We start from the raw sequence: 12,893 nt of genomic DNA, 5'->3' as shown, positions 1-12,893 counted from the left end.
TGCCGGCTTCAGCTCAGCGTACAGTGGTCACACAGAGGAGAAGCGGACTACTGGGGGAAGGGGTGGTTATTTTTCCTAAAGTTCTTTGGGTGCGACCCAGGACTGGATGTTCCAGGGACGACTGTGGTGACCCGTGTATTAGATCAGTACATGGAAATCCAAGGCAAATAAAGACACAGACACCACGATGTAAGGGGGTGGGGAAAATATTTTATTTATAGATATCTATTTTGTTTTTAATATTTTGTGTATTTTATTTTATAAATCTAAGCTATATTACTATTATCTGTATTACTATTTATTCATAAAATATAAAAATTATGAATTTTCACTTTTTTTTTAGCTTTTTATATTTTTTTTGTTAATTATAAATTGGGTATTCTCATCTGGGCACTCACATTCACTTTTGTTAAGCTGCCATTTATAAACATTTCTTCAATTGGATGATTATTAAAAAAAATGTTCCTGTGTGAAGATAATTTCTCATAAATGTAGTCATATGGTCTCTTAGAAACGAGATAGCTTCCTTGGATACTGCCACCTCTGCTGGAGAGATTGCACAAAGAAACAAATTGATTTTGTATATGAAATGTTCCGGGAGTTACTTCATGTCCCACAGCCGTCCTGTGGTAGTGATTGCTGAATCCTGGTGGTCCAGCAGGACTCTATAGCGCAAGTCTGGTCACCGCTGCCAGAGTGTAAGGTGGTCGTATCCGAGGAAGATATCTCATTTCTAAGGCACAACTACATTTATGAGAAATTATCTTCACACAGGAACATTCTTTTTATTAACATCCCATTGAAGAAATGTTTACATAAGGCAAATGAATTTAATTAAATGTAAATGCCTTGATGGGAAAACCCCTTTAATGATCACTTACCCACACTATCCGCGTTATAACCTACATTATCTAACCCAGTGTATGGGGGGAATATATATTTACTTATCTATTATATTCTATGTAAATGATTATTATGAGACTATGCCTATTTTTTATATTTTTATATTTTTTTTCTTATTTATATTAATTAATAATTACCCGTATTTTTCGGACTATAAGACACTTCTTACTATAGGACGCACCCCAGATTTAGGCTTCCAAATAAAGGAAAACTGTATTTTACACCAATTGAAATATCCCTGTTGGTCGCACTAAAGCCCAGCTACACACACACAGCTATACATACACACACACAGCTCTGCTATACACACACACAGCTCAGCTATACATACACACAGCTAAGCTATACACTCACACACAACACACACAGCTCAGCTATAGACACACACAGCTCAGCTATACACACACACACAGCTCAGCTATACACTCAGACACAACACACACAGCCCAGCTATACACACACACAACATACACAGCTAGCTATACACACACAGCTCACCTATACACACACACACACACACACACAGCCCAGCTATACACACACACTCAGCTCAGCTTTACACACAACACACACACAGCTCAGCTATACACACAACACACACAGCTCAGCTATACACACAACACACACGGCACAGCTATACACACAACACACAGATCAGCTATACACACACAGATATACATACACACACACAGCACTTCTATACATACACACACAGCCCAGCTATACACACACAACACACACACAGCTCATCTATACACACACAGCTCAGCTATACACTCACACACAACACACACAGCTCAGCTATACACACACAGCTCAGCTATACACTCACACATAACACACACAGCTCAGCTATACACACACACAACACACACAGCTCAGCTATGCACACACAGCTCACCTATACACACACAGCTCAGCTATACACACACACTCAGCACAGCTATACACACAACACACACACAGCTCAGCTATACACACAACACACACAGCTCAGCTATACACACAACACACGGCTCACCTATACACACAACACACACAGCCCAGCTATACACACAACACACACAGCTTAGCTATACACAAAACACACATCCCAGCTATACACACAACACACACAGCTCAGCTATACACACACATACAGCACAGCTATACCCACAAATACCCAGCTCACCTATACACACACAGCTCAGCTATACACACACAGCTCAGCTATACACTCACACACAACACACACAGCTCAGCTATACATACACAGCTCAGCTATACACTCACACATAACACACACAGCTCAGCTATACACACACAACACACACAGCTCAGCTATGCACACACAGCTCACCTATACACACACAGCTCAGCTATACACACACACTCAGCACAGCTATACACACAACACACACACAGCTCATCTATACACACAACACACACAGCTCAGCTATACACACAACACACGGCTCAGCTATACACACAACACACACAGCTCAGCTATACACACAACACACACAGCTTAGCTATACACAAAACACACACATCCCAGCTATACACACAACACACACAGCTCAGCTATACACACACATACAGCACAGCTATACCCACAAATACCCAGCTCACCTATACACACACAGCACAGCTATTCACACACATAGCTCACCTTAGCAAGAAAGATGTTTCTTATAATCCAAAAAATACGGTACTTAGCTGCCCGCACTATCCACTTTATAACCCACATTATCTTACCTAGTGTGTGAGGGGGGTCTATATTTTTTACTTTCTATGTAAATCATTATTATTAGACTACACCTATTTTTTTTTTTAGATTTTTTTTCTTATTTATATTAATTAATAATTACTTACCTACACTATCCACTTTATAACCCACATTATCTTACCTAGTGTGTGAGGGGGTCTATATTTTTACTTCTCTAATATTTTCTATATAAATTATTATTATGAGACTACATCTATTTTTTGAGATTTTGAGATTTTTTGGTTATTTATATTAATAATTACTTACCTACACTATCCACTCTATAACCCACGTTATCTTATCTAGTGTGTGAGGGGGTCTATATTTTTACTTCTCTAATATTTTCTATGTAAATCATTATTATTAGACTACACCTATTTTTTTTTAGATTTTTAGATTTTTTTTCTTATTTATATTAATTATTAATTACTTATCTTCACAATCCACTTTATAACCCACATTATCTTACCTAGTGTGTGAGGGGGTCTACATTTTTACTTCTCTAATATTTTCTATGTAAATTATTATTATGAGACTACATCTATTATTTCGGGGTGGGGTTATTCTTTATTTTATTTATATAAATAGTTAATAATAATTTAAAGAGCTTTAGCACTAAAACTATTTATGGCTGAGTTGATCCAGAGGAAGGCAAAAAACTCCTTCCTAACCCCACATATGGGGGTCAGAATAATTCCCAGGATCAAATACCATCATCTTACCTACACTATCCAGATTATAACCGCCATTATTTATCCTAGTATGAGGGGGGAGGGGAAATCTATATTTTTACTTGTCTAATTATACCATATATACTTGAGTATAAGCCTAGTTTTTCAGCACAAAAAAATGTGCTGAAAACCCAAATTCGGATTATACTCGAGTAAAAAAATATAGGTTTTGCCAGGTTTTTGTGGTAAAATTAGGGGCCTCGGCTTATACTTGGGACGGCTTATACTCGAGTATATACGGTAAATTATATTTTTTTAGGATTGTAAATCTATGATACTATACCTATTTATGGCTCTGTATGATCCTGAGGAAGGCAAAAACCTCCTTGATGAGCAAATCAATGCTCCACAAGGTGGAAAAATTCCTTCCTGACCCCAAATATGGCGATCGGAACAATTCCCAGGACCAAAGCCAATATCTACACCTATGGTATATATATGTATGTGTGTGTCTATACCTACATCTATCTAAGTGTCTATCAGTGTATCTATGTGTGTGTAGTGTGTGTAACTTACCAGGCCTGTGCTGAGCAGGACACACAGGCCTCTCCAGGAGCCGGACGTTTCTTCAGGAGGGAAGTGATGTCAGACGCTGCCGGATATCAGAGGATCGAAGCCAAGCACCGAGGCAACGTCCTGATGGAAATGTACAGCAACCTGATGTCATAGAGAGGATGTTGTAGGCGAGCCGAGGTCTTACACAGCAGCAGAGGTGGGTACAGGAGGCATTAAGTTCTGGGCAGTGGCACGGGCTGATCCTACAAGACACAAGAGGGAAATGTTACTTCTACCACTTGTACATATATAGACAAGAGAACTAATGTAACATGAAAATATTTATTCTTATGAGATTTGTGTCTTATATATAAATGTGGAAATTTCTGTAAAAAGCTCAAAACTGTATTTGCCAATAATATGTATTGTTAGTCCTGCCCATGAGGGATCCAAGGTAGAGGGGATAATACTTATCTACTAGATTCTCCAAAAACGCATGGAAGGTAATTTAGAGGAATTTCTTAAAATAAACTTCTGGAAAAATTTGTTTTAATGTGTATTTGTTGTATATTACTTGTAGTTCATATCTATATACATATTGTAATAGGTGCTTAGATATGTATATATGGAGAACTCACCAGTCATAGATCTTACAATCTGGATCTCTCCATCATCCTAAGAATAAGCAGAGACATAGTAATTGTTAGGAGCAATAATAATGAAGAACAGGAGGGAGAAGACTATGGAAGAGACTACATCAGGTTAGTAATGACTATTACATGTAAGCTTTGTACAGGAGAAGGATCTTACCGGGCCCAGCTAGGTGACATGTAGGAGAATTCGGCCACGGGGTTAGTAGGTGTTTCATCTCCCGGCCACTGCAGGTGTTTGTTCTTCAGAACGGCCCTGAATGGTGTAAATGGGGGCTGTGCTCTCCCGGCCTCAAGATCCTCCCAGCCAATGCTGTCAAAGAAGGGATGGTGTCTGATGTTACCGGACACACCCAGCCGCATCTCAGGATTTTTTCGCAGCAGGTTTTTAATCAGATGTTTTAAATCGGAGGCCAGCCAGGGTGGTATTTCTGGCATTTCGGTGATGATGGACTCAACCGCCTCACTCCTGATGGGCCCATAGTAAAATGGGGAGTATCCGGATGACATTATGGACACAACAATCCCCAGGCTCCACCAGTCCACTGCTGCGTCATATTCCTCATCCAGCAGCACCTCTGGGGCCATAAAACAGGTTGTGCCCACCACTCCACGGATCTTATTGGAGGAGGTGACACCATCGCGGGCAAGGCCCAGGTCGATGATGCGGATGTGCCCACTTCTATCCAGCATGATATTTCCTGGCTTTAGATCTCTGTGGACGATGTTGTGTCCATGGAGGAATTGGAGGCCACATACTATCTCTGCTGTGTAGAATCTCACATTATCGATGTTCAAGCTGCCGCACATTCTGATTAACGCCTGCAGGCTGCCGCCGGACAGATACTCCGTGATGAAATACGCCCCGTGCTGAGACTGATGTGCGGCATACAGATGGCATAGGAATGGGCACTCTCGGGCTTTTTGGAGTATCCGTCGCTCTCTCATCAACATTGCTGTATTGTCCGGTGTTTTGAGGACAACTTTCACGGCCATGAAGGTGTTTCGGCCGGGGAATGACGCCAGGACCACCTAAAGAGAATGGGAAGGGGAGATACTTATACATTTATTACATAGATAAGTGATTTGCTGGGGGTCAGACATTTCTTCTGGCTATGACAGTCTGGTACACCGCTCACATAAAGCACCAAACAGCTCACCTTTCCAGTGCACAATCTTTAAAATGGCGGTAGTCAGGCTATGGTCATACAGGTGTCAGAGTCTCTGTACTATTATAATAATAATTCCTTTTTTTATACAGCGCACAAAGAAAGCGCAGCACCGCACAGAGGTTGCCAAATTGGTCCATTTCCTTAATGGAGCGTAATCAGATGGTATAAAACAATGAATATTGTCTCTTAACCCCTAGGGGCACCAGGGCGTTATAGTACGTCCCGGTGGCTAGATACTTAGCGCACCAGGACGCACTATAACGTCCTGCTTCTGGCACCGGCTCACGAACGGAGCCGGTACCAGAAGCAGCGGCTGTCAGCTGTCTAGTACAGCTGACAGCCTGCGCTAACACCCGCGATCGGAGCCGACTCCGATCGTGGGTGTTGACCCACCATAGGGTCTTCCCCCTATGGATCGGATCCCCCGTGCCGCTTACCGGGGGATCCGATCCTCTCCTGGGCAGCTCCGAGGACTGGCATGTGCCCCGGAGCTGCCCGGTTTCCATGGCAGCCAGACCCCTTCCGGTTCTGACTGCAAACTGACAGTTCTGACAGTTTACACTGCTCTACAATAAAATAGTATTGTAGAGCAGTGTATTGAACTTAAACCAGAGATCAGAGTATCACTGGTTTAAGTTCAAGTATGTAGAAGTAAAATTATGCAAAAACACTTAACACTACACATTATAATAAATAAAAAATAAATACATAAAAATATAAGCCCCTAAAATGTCACTTTCCCATAAAAACACTTAATAAAGTATAAAAAACATAAAAACACAAAAAACCCCCGCATGTTTGGTATTGCCGCGTCCGTAACAATCTGAATAATAAAACAGAATCATTACTGGACCCGCACGGTAAACGCCGGAAGAAAAAAACACAAAAAACTTTCCGAAAAAAGATAATTTTTAATTAATACCCTATAAAAAATGCTCTAAAAAGTGATTTAAAAAATTTTATGCACTCTAAAATAAGCCCACTAAAAAGAACAACTGTTCTTTTAAGTCCCTAACCAGATTTGTCAGCCAAAAAATAAAAAAGTTATGCATATGAAAAGATGGCGATGCTAAAATGAATAAGATTTTCTCCAAATTAGTTTTTATTCAGTACAATTGAATAAAATACACAAAACCCCCACATATTTGGTATCTCTGCGTCCGTAACAATCTGCATAATAAAACAGAATCGTTATTAGATCCGCAAAGTGAACCCCGTAAAAAACAACCTCAAAAAACTCTCTCTGAAAAAAAGATGATTTTTTATTAATGCCCTTTAAAAATGCTATAAAAAGTGATTTTAAAAAGTTACACAATCTAAAATCAGACCACTAAAAAGAACAATCATTCTCGCATAAAATAAGCCCTTAAACAGATTTGTGAGGTGAAAAATAAAAAAGTTATGCATATGGAAGACGGTGATGCTAAAATTAACAACAATTTCGCCAAATTACTTTTTATTCAGTAAAAATGGGAAAAAATAAAAAATATATATAAATGAAGTATTTTCGTAATCGCAGCGACTCATAGAATAAAAATAATATACTATTTTTATGGTATGGTTAACGGCCAAAAAAAACCCACATAAAAATGTTCCTAAAAATTGACGATTTTAATTTCCTCCACCAACAAAGAGTTAATTAAAGCTCACCAATTAGCTATAGATGCCCCAAAATTACATACCAGAAAAGTGCATCTCATGTGGCAAAAGAAATAAGCCTCTATAGGTGCACAATAAAAAAAAGAAAAAAATTATAGCCTGTACAATGTGACATGCTCTGGATGGCGCCTCCTTCCCTCCAATGCCCGGCCGTGCGCCCATACAGCAGGTTACCACCACATATAGAGTATCCGTGTACTCGGGAGGAATTGGGTATCAAACTTTGTGGAGCCTTTTTTCATTTAATCCATTGTAAATGTTTAATTTTCCACCCAAAATGAGTGTATTGTGAAAAAATATTACAATTTGCAGACTGCACCTCCGTTTTGTTTTAACCCCTATAAAACACCTAAAGGGTTAACAAACTTCTTAAAAGTGGTTTTTCATACGTTGAGGGGTGTAGTTTCCACAATGGGGTAATTTATGAGTCTAGCTATTATTTAGGCCTCTCAGTGTCAATTAGAAGTTGAGCAGGTCCATCTAAATACAGGTTTCGGTGATTTTACAAAAAATGTGAAAAATGGCACCTAAATTCTGAGCCTCATAACATTCTAGTAAAATATGTGGAATCTTAAAAAAACCATCCAACATAAAGCAGACATTTGGGAAGTGTAAGTTATGAATTTATTTGGGAGCTATGACTATCTGCATCAAAAGTAGAGAATTTAGAACGTTGAAAATATAGAATTTTTCCAATTTTTTGCCAAATTTTGTTTTTTTTCATAACTAAACGCAAAAGATTTCATCCAAATTTTTAAACTAATTTGAAGTACAATGTGTCACGAGAAAACAATCTCATAATCCCCTGGATTTCTCATAGCGTTCCCACGCTATAACCACTTATAGTGACACAGGGCAGATTTGAAAAATGGGTCCGCGTCCTTTAGGCCAAAAGATGCTGAGTCCCGTAGGGGTTAAACATCTCTTAATGATGAAACTTTCTGCATACAATCATCACTAGGGGGAGCTCAGTGGATAGAAAAATACAGCTTTTATTCTGATCAATGGAAACTAAAAATGTATATTAAATAGAGCTCCCCCTAGTGATGACTCCAAATGCAGCAATCGTTGTCAGGAGAAGATCCGTGTTGGACCCTTTCCCCTTACAGGCGCCTTTGCTGCTCTACTGTCTATGAATATTGGATTTAATCCAATGGGTAGCAATTAGACCCAATATCTGACCAGAAGGAAGCAAATACAACACATCACTATAAGCATAATACGACCTTTGTGGAACAAATAAATAACAACAATAACAATGTATCTTTCCCAATCTCAGTGTGACCCCACATATCATACATATGGCTACAAATATTACTGGAGATTCTCAGCTCTAGACATTCACTGGATAAAAATGTCTCTTAACAGAAACTAACGGCAATGGCAAAATGTAACCAATAAGAAATGATGCCACTTACTTTCCCAAAGCCGCCCCTACCCAGCACCTGATGGATGGTGAGGCGGTAGACATAGAAGTCGGGGTAGGGGCTTGATGTTACAGGGTCCTGGCTGCTGCCCGGTCTTGGCCCGTCATCCTCTAATAATCCGGCAATCTCTCCTCTCCTCTTTATCTTCAATCCGCTCTCGCTGTCCTCTTCTCTCTTCCTCTTCTTCTCTTCTCTCTTCCTCATCTCTTCTTCTCTCTTCCTCTTCTTCTCGCTTTCTCTGTGTCCTGTAGACGCCATCTTTGGGAATCCAGTAGAATCCAATCCAGTCGCTGCCTTCGACAGTTGAAGGTAACTGACAGTTGGCCGTGTGCAGGTCACAGGTCAGAGGTCACGGAATGCTCAGGTGGCACCTGCCTGCCAGTAGGATCATGTACCTGCTCTGCCATCTATAGTGTGGGCAGCAGACATGGCAGTACAGTGTCCAGAGGAATTAATATATTTGTATGTATTATTGTATTGTATAATTCTTACCTCTCTTCTCTCCTGACTTTTTATCATGTTAGTCTGCAGTAGGAGGTGCAATGACATCACTATATCGCACCTTCTGCTATAGGCCACCGTAGTGATGTCATCGCCTCCTGCAGGACTCCCAGCCACATATCTGCAGTGATGCACAGAGCCGACAGCAGATAGACATGATACAGGGGAAAGCTTCTCAGACAGTGAGAATAGTGTGCACGAGACATTTACTCACATTCACTAAAAAGAAAATCATGAATCTGTCACTTCCCTGCACCTCCAATTTTGTTGTGGTGCACCTTTAACATAGGGCGTGCAACAGACTTTGCAAGTTATATCAGGCGCACGGTGCGACTGAGCGCCGAAACGCCCCCTGATTTGTGTCCCATGGTGGCTTATGCAGCTGCGACACAAAATGATTGCATGCAACACATTTTTGGTGCAGACACTTCTTAAATACCTGTGCAAGTAGTTCACACCTAAAAGAACGTACAAAGTCTGTCAGAAAAGTGGCGCAAAGTCCTTAGTAAATCTGCCTCATTGGGTTTAATTAGACTCATACATTCATTAGTCCTTCATATAAAGCTTTCTCTGGAATTAGGTTTAGGCATCATTCACACGTTGCATGCCGCTGTAGGCACGGAATGGTGCCCCCCCCCCCCCCCCCAGACGGCCGTCTGAATGAACCCTTAGTGAGTAATTTCTTATTGGATCAATTGCTTTGGGACTTTTCAAGCTGGAATATTAGAGCTGAACATTAGGTTTCCCACTTGCAGTGGCGCAGGATGACCTACTAGGACAGTGATGGCAAACCTTTTAGTGGCCGAGTGCCCAAACTGAACCCAAAAACCCCTTATTTATCACGAGGTGCCACCCAAAAATTAAAGCGATAACTTATTGCTCCCTGTTCAACAACTTCAGATTTGCCTTCTAAGGACAGCAACACAGTAGAAAGATGGAAAATTTCCAGTGTCCCTATGTACACAGAGAATCGTGGGGCCAGCAGGAGGTCCTCTAAAGGTAATTCGTCCCTGACTACTCATTCTCCCTCTTCCTACAGACCCAAGTAGCGCAGTAAGTATCAAAATATGACTGAAAGCAGCATATTTTAAGTTGCTTGGAACTGGAGGAAGATTATTTGAGTCCTGTCTGGTGTGCTGGGGTGATGGCCCGGGTGCCCACAGAAAGGGCTCCCATGCCATAGGTTCGCCACCACTGTACTAGGATGTGCAATCACTCTTATTGACTTAGGTGCTATAATTATTACAAGTAGCTACCATTCATGTCATTGCCATTAAGCTTTCTAATCCACTTGTCTGCACATGGAGATCACCCCCTTGCAGTAATGCATTTTACTATTTTTCAAAATTCCAATACCTAATCCCTACATACAAACTAAATGGACTATTATAGAAAGGTTCCTATGTGCAGCATAGGATTGATTAGTAGCGGGGGCCTAGTACATAGAAAAATGTGCATATTTCATATGTTTCGCCACATCTGTGATGTCACCAGAGGAAAAATGGGGCATAGGTCTTTTTTTGGAAAACCATTAAAGAACTGATGGTAGATGTGTCATAATAAGAAGTTCCCGAGAAATATAGTTACTTAGGGCTTCTTTTATTAAAACTCTATATGTTGGGATTTCGTAAATATAGAGTTATAAACGTTATGCAAATTACCCTGGGGCGCGCAGCCTACGTCACCTGAGCACCTCAAGGAAGGGCATTCTGAGATTTTCAGGGATGCACGGTCATGACAGGTATTTAACTTGGATTGTGTCGCACGTGATGGGATTTTGCCGCAGGCTGCGCTGCTTCCATGCAACAGAAATTGGGGGGCGGGCAGTCAGATGATCCGACTGATTCAGACTCACACAGGATTTAACTGTCAATTTGTGTCGAAAAACAATGCACTTACATACACCAAGAAGAAGATGGTGAACTCCGTTGGACCGTTGGGTCACTTTTTGGGTTCTCCTCTGTTTTATACCAGTAGGGCTCTCCAAATGCATGTAAAAGATTTCTGTCTTCTAGAAGGCTCTTTCCCTCTTCTATGCGCCCATACAACATTTTATATGCAGATGTGGTGTAATTTTATACTTGTCAGAAATAATAGTACACATTTTGGGGGGGGGGGGGGTTGTTTCATATTTAATCCCTTATGGCTTACAAAACTTAGGGGTTAAACTTTTTTGAGAAAATTTTAATCTTTTTCCTTTTGGGGCCTAATAAAATCAAACACCTGCCACTGCCGCTGCATGGCTCACCCACCGCTGCCACAGCCCGCTGCCATGGCCCGCCCACCGACAGCCAAGCCCGCTGCTGCTGCTGCCTGCCCACCGGGTGCCACACAGGCCCACTGGTTACCACAGCCCGCCCGATGCCACCGTCCGCCCACTCACCTGATGCAATGGCCCACCCACCAGCCGAATGCCATGCACCGCCCACCTGATGCCACAGCCAGCTAACCGCCCAACACCACAGACACCCAATTTACGGCCTACTAAAGATGCAAGTTAGTCCCTCTATGTATGTGCTGTGTGAGTGTTCCCCTTTACAATGCTCTTTCCTGATTCCCCGTCTCATCCCTCCTCATTATAGTACCCTCACTTCTGTAGTCTCCTCCATATAGTGCCCTATTTAATGAAGCCCCCTCCTTATAGTGCTCCCCTTCTTGTAGCCTCCTCGATATAATGCCCCCTTTTCTGTAGGCCCCTCCTTATAAGGGCAGAACACAGAAAAGGGGGGATCATAACACTCCCTTTTCTCTAGCCCCACCCACACTTATAATGGCCACCTACCTGTAGCCTTGCAATGTATGCCCCCTCCATGCAGATCACCACCCACACTCCCTACTTCTTTTCACTGTGAATAATTACAAAACCAATCATCTATTCACCATTCCCCACCCCTGAGGCACCTGCAGTTCTCTTCTCCTCTACACTGTGCAGTGCGCAGCTCTGATGCCGACAGACGCAGTGTGATGACATCATCATGTCTGCCGGCTTCAGCTCAGCGTACAGTGGTCACACAGAGGAGAAGTGGACTACTGGGGGAAGGGGTGGTTATTTTTCCTAAAGTTCTTTGGGTGCGACCCAGGACTGGATGTTCCATGGACGACTGTGGTGACCCGTGTATTAGATCACTACATGGAAATCCAAGGCAAATAAAGACACAGACACCAAGATATAAGGGGGTGGGGAAAATATTTTATTTATAGATATCTATTCTGTTTTTAATATTTTTTGTATTTTATTTTATAAATCTAAGCTATATTACTATTTCTGTATTAGTATTTATTCATAAAATATAAAAATTATGAATTTTCACTTTTTTTTAGCTTTTTATATTTTTTTTGTTAATTATAAATGAGGTATTCTCATCTGGACACTCACATTCAGTTTAATTAATCTGCCATGTATAAACATTTCTTCAATTGGATGTTATTAAAAAAAATGTTTCTGTGTGAAGATAATTTCTCATAAATGTAGTGATATGGTCCTCGGATACGGCCACCTCTGCTGGAGTGATTGCACAAAGAAACAAATTGATTTTGTATATGAAATGTTCCGGGAGTTACTACATGTCCCACAGCCACCCTGTGGTAATGATTGCTGAATCCTGGTG

The 12,893-nt window shown here is 41.2% G+C and overlaps 1 protein-coding gene across 1 annotated transcript; it reads right to left on the bottom strand.

Moving 5' to 3' along the window:
• Positions 1-2,322: 2,322 nt before the first annotated feature.
• LOC140119368 (protein kinase C theta type-like) lies at positions 2,323-9,170 on the bottom strand. The gene is made up of 4 exons (XM_072138313.1): positions 8,776-9,170; positions 4,687-5,558; positions 4,515-4,551; positions 2,323-4,139 (listed from the first exon to the last, which is right to left on the bottom strand). Exons 1-3 carry the CDS (start codon positions 9,040-9,042, stop codon positions 4,527-4,529), a joined length of 1,164 nt encoding a protein of 387 aa, XP_071994414.1. The 5' UTR covers positions 9,043-9,170; the 3' UTR covers positions 2,323-4,139; positions 4,515-4,526.
• Between the last annotated feature and the right edge of the window lie 3,723 nt (positions 9,171-12,893).

The sequence above is a fragment of the Engystomops pustulosus genome, chromosome 2 (genome assembly GCF_040894005.1).
Source record: "Engystomops pustulosus chromosome 2, aEngPut4.maternal, whole genome shotgun sequence".
Taxonomy (NCBI): Eukaryota; Metazoa; Chordata; class Amphibia; order Anura; family Leptodactylidae; genus Engystomops; species Engystomops pustulosus.
Note: the sequence above shows the minus strand (reverse complement) of the source record. Positions and strands in the feature narration are given on the sequence as shown.

What these genes read in the sequence shown, in the direction of transcription:
- LOC140119368 (XM_072138313.1), bottom strand. Translation starts at nt 9,042, where the DNA reads ATGGCGTCTACAGGACACAGAGAAAGCGAGAAGAAGAGGAAGAGAGAA. An exon ending in GTAGGGGCGGCTTTGGGAAA is followed by an intron (nt 5,559 to 8,775) that starts GTAAGTGGCATC and finishes CATTCTCTTTAG; the next exon opens with GTGGTCCTGGCGTCATTCCC. An exon ending in ATGTCACCTAGCTGGGCCCG is followed by an intron (nt 4,552 to 4,686) that starts GTAAGATCCTTC and finishes GCTTATTCTTAG; the next exon opens with GATGATGGAGAGATCCAGAT.